The following is a 3,004-nucleotide window of genomic DNA, read 5'->3' as shown; positions in this document are numbered from 1 at the left end:
CTGTGGGGAGGGATAGGGAGAGTGGTCATTGGTAGAAGCTTTGGAGCAGCTGGGGGGCCCCAGAATTGGGGCCCCTAGGGGTTCATGCTGCAGAGGCAGAAGGGTTCACCGTCATGCTTCCTCAGTATTAAGCCCCCACTGTATACTGTGCTGGGCTGGTAAGTAGGCCTGGGGACAATTGAACAAGATGCTGTCCTGGCATTTGAGCACTTAGAGGACTGCCCCTAAGGGGCACTGTTAGGTGCAACAGTGGGTGAGAGGTGCTGTGATGGGCAGGGATCCTCTGCACTTAATCTTCACAGGAACCTCAGGAGTAGGCATTGAGAAGGCAGATGGTGTCACAGTTAAGCACATGACCTATGGATGATGGAAGGGGTCAAATCCCAGCTGTGCTGCTTGTTTGGAGTGTGTGTGTATTACACGGGCTGGGTGTGCACACACATATACACATATATGGATGGGACCATGTACACTGGCTGTGTTAAACCTGCTTCCCATCCTGCCCGGTTTCATACCTCAGGAAGGTTCACAGTGCTGGTGAGGGCCCAAAGGACACTTCCTGCGGGCCGCTTGGGAGGAAGTGTTTCAGGGACCCTGCCTGCTGCTCCTATGTTGGTACTCAGGGCTGGGGGGTAGTGCATACTACCTTCCTTCCGGCCTCGTTGTTGTGGAGGTTCATGAGGGCCCGGCTGGATGAGGACCCCTTGCTTCTCTCCCGCACATCCACAAATGACTGTGAGAAGGCTACGCCATAGGCGATGTTGTCCGAGCATCCTGACCACTGGAAGCCTGAGGTGCAGAGAGCAAAGAGAGGGCCACAGTGAGTGTGGGCCAGGGGCCCACGCCCCTGCCCTCCCCTCTGACCACTCTTGCTCTTACCCTGAGGGCTGACACCATGTACCGTCCGATCACATCCACACTTTTCCAGCTCCCCACTGCTACATGCCCGAGTTACTGCAAAGGCCACACCTGCTGAAGAGATGGCATACACAAAGGCCGCCTCCCGAGTCCCTGTGGGAGGCAGAGGGAGGGCAAGGGTGGGTCCTTTGTGGAGAGGTAGGGGCACAAGGGGCCAGCTGAGTGTTGGAGGCAAAGAGAGTGAGCCAGGCCCGGAGTGGAATGGATCTCACCATGTCCCCAGCACTGCCCACTCCACTGGTGTGGACTAGCTTGTCCTCCCAGCAGCCCCACCAGGCAGTCCTGTCACCCCATTTTACAGAGAGGTGAGATGTTTTGTCATGGAGCATGTGGCTGAGCCAGCAGATGGCCTGGCCTCAGAGCCCGTGCTCAGTTCCCATGGGTCACTATTCTCACAATGTCTCCTGAAGACAAGTGATGGTCATGGTGTTTTATGGAAGATTGAGCAGTTCAGCAAGGTCAGCTGATTTACCAGTGCTACAGAGTTGTGCAACTGCAGACCTGGACTGCAACCCCATGTCTGGCTCCCTTTTAGGTCTATTCCCCAGCGACTTCCTTGGGGCTCTGAGGGTTGCCTCCATGACCTGCCTGGCCCTTCCTCTGAGGTTGGGCCTGTTGCTGAAAATGCCGTGCCTCCTTACGACTTTAAACCATAATACCAACAGCTCCACTACTTAACCCCTCCCTACTGATGATTGGGGTGCCCTCCACCCCCACCACTTTTAGCTGTATCCATCTCACTGAGGGTTGGAAGGGCTTGGTTCTGGTTGCATAGCCAGGAGGCTGCAGAACCAGGACTCCAGTAAGTTCTTCCTGCCTCTCCTCTACCCATGACTGTTCTGCAGTTCTATTTTGGTGCCAGCCTCCTCCCTGCCTGAATGGATGTTTTTATCCTAGGAGCTGTGCCTGGGGTGTAGCTGCTGTGAGATGTCTTTCTGGGGTGAGGTGGGGTAGTATGTGAGCAGAGTGCACTCGGTTGGGTGTGTGACCAAACAGCAGGCCCTGCTCCTCTTCTAGGCCTGTGAGGGCCTCTGTGTGCTGTGACTGTCCTTCTGTCTCTGGCCAGAGGGTCTGTGTCTATAAGAGTGGTGGGGCAGGCTTTGGCCCTGTGGTTGGCAATTACCTCTGTGACACCCAGGTCTGTACTCCCAGCTGCCCCAGGGAGCAGTCACCGTGGTTAGACAGAAACAATCAGCTCCTCTGTCCCTGGGTCTGTATACAGAGGCAGGAGAAGCTGAGCACTTGGGTGGGAGGCAACTCAGCCCCGAGCACTCAGGACGGCCTGTTCTTGGTGTAACCCTTGAGCTGGGGGTACTGGTACCACCCTCTCCACTGCCACTCTCTGCTCTGGCTTGGGCATTTTGGGCCAGCATTAGAGGGCCTTGGCTGGAGCAATGGAGCCTCGACAGCCTAAGATGGAATCTTCTCCAAGTTAATTGAGGTTAATAGCAGGATCATGTTGGTTGGTTTTATGCTGTGGCTGCCTGAAGGGAGACGACTTCAATTTTTGGTATTTCTGGTATTTCCAGGCCTGAACCAGCACAAATCTTTGCCCCAAAGACCAAAGGGGAAGGGAAGTCAGAGCAGGAAATGGGGATGATGGGACTGGTGAGCAACTTCAGTCCTTGGTCTTTTATAGTCCTTCCTCCTCTGCTTCTTTTGGCTCGCGGGCAACTACTGGCCCAACTTCAGCTCTGGGCTGACCTCTGCTTCTAAGTGTTAGTAGACCTTGGGGTGCAGGTCTCCCTGTGAGGTGGTTGAGGGAGATGGGTACCTCATTTTCTAAACAAGAATCCATTGACTGGGACTCCAAGTCCCCTTTGCCCTGGCCTCATGGGAGCAAGGACACCATATCCTAGCTCGAGAGTAGCCCTGAAGGAAGAGACTCTTTTAAGGTAATAACAGAAGCTAAAGGTCATAGAGAACTTAGCGTGTGCACTAAGTACTTCACATATTACTTTATATACTCTTCACAACAACCCTAGGAAGTAGATCCTTTTAACCCTCCTTTTTTTTGTTTTTTGTTTTGTACCGGGGATCGAACTCAGGACTTTGCGCTTGCAGTGCAGGCGCCAGAACCACTGAG

At 54.1% G+C, this 3,004-nt stretch overlaps 1 protein-coding gene across 12 annotated transcripts in view; it reads right to left on the bottom strand.

Moving 5' to 3' along the window:
* Nucleotides 1-3,004, bottom strand: part of Wnt4 (Wnt family member 4) — a 49,013-nt gene that overhangs the window by 27,114 nt on the left and 18,895 nt on the right. For 11 of the 12 annotated variants that reach the window (XR_015452802.1, XR_015452803.1, XR_015452804.1 and 8 more), the window contains exons 3-4: nt 880-1,011; nt 647-789 (exon numbers count right to left, since the gene is read on the bottom strand). Coding sequence is in view for 4 of the 12 variants with exons in the window: in XM_087215614.1 (XP_087071740.1) it covers nt 647-789; nt 880-1,011 (275 nt within the window). In the remaining 8 variants the exon portion in view is untranslated. The remainder of the gene's footprint in view (nt 1-646; nt 790-879; nt 1,012-3,004) is intronic. The other variant, XM_087215613.1, reaches the window with a different exon arrangement.

The sequence above is a fragment of the Heterocephalus glaber genome, unplaced genomic scaffold (assembly GCF_053883595.1).
Source record: "Heterocephalus glaber isolate CG9 unplaced genomic scaffold, H.glaber_assembly_v1.0 deba00001452, whole genome shotgun sequence".
Lineage (NCBI taxonomy): Eukaryota > Metazoa > Chordata > Mammalia > Rodentia > Bathyergidae > Heterocephalus > Heterocephalus glaber.
The sequence above is the reverse complement of the archived record's forward strand: the minus strand, read 5'-3'. Positions and strand labels throughout refer to the sequence as shown.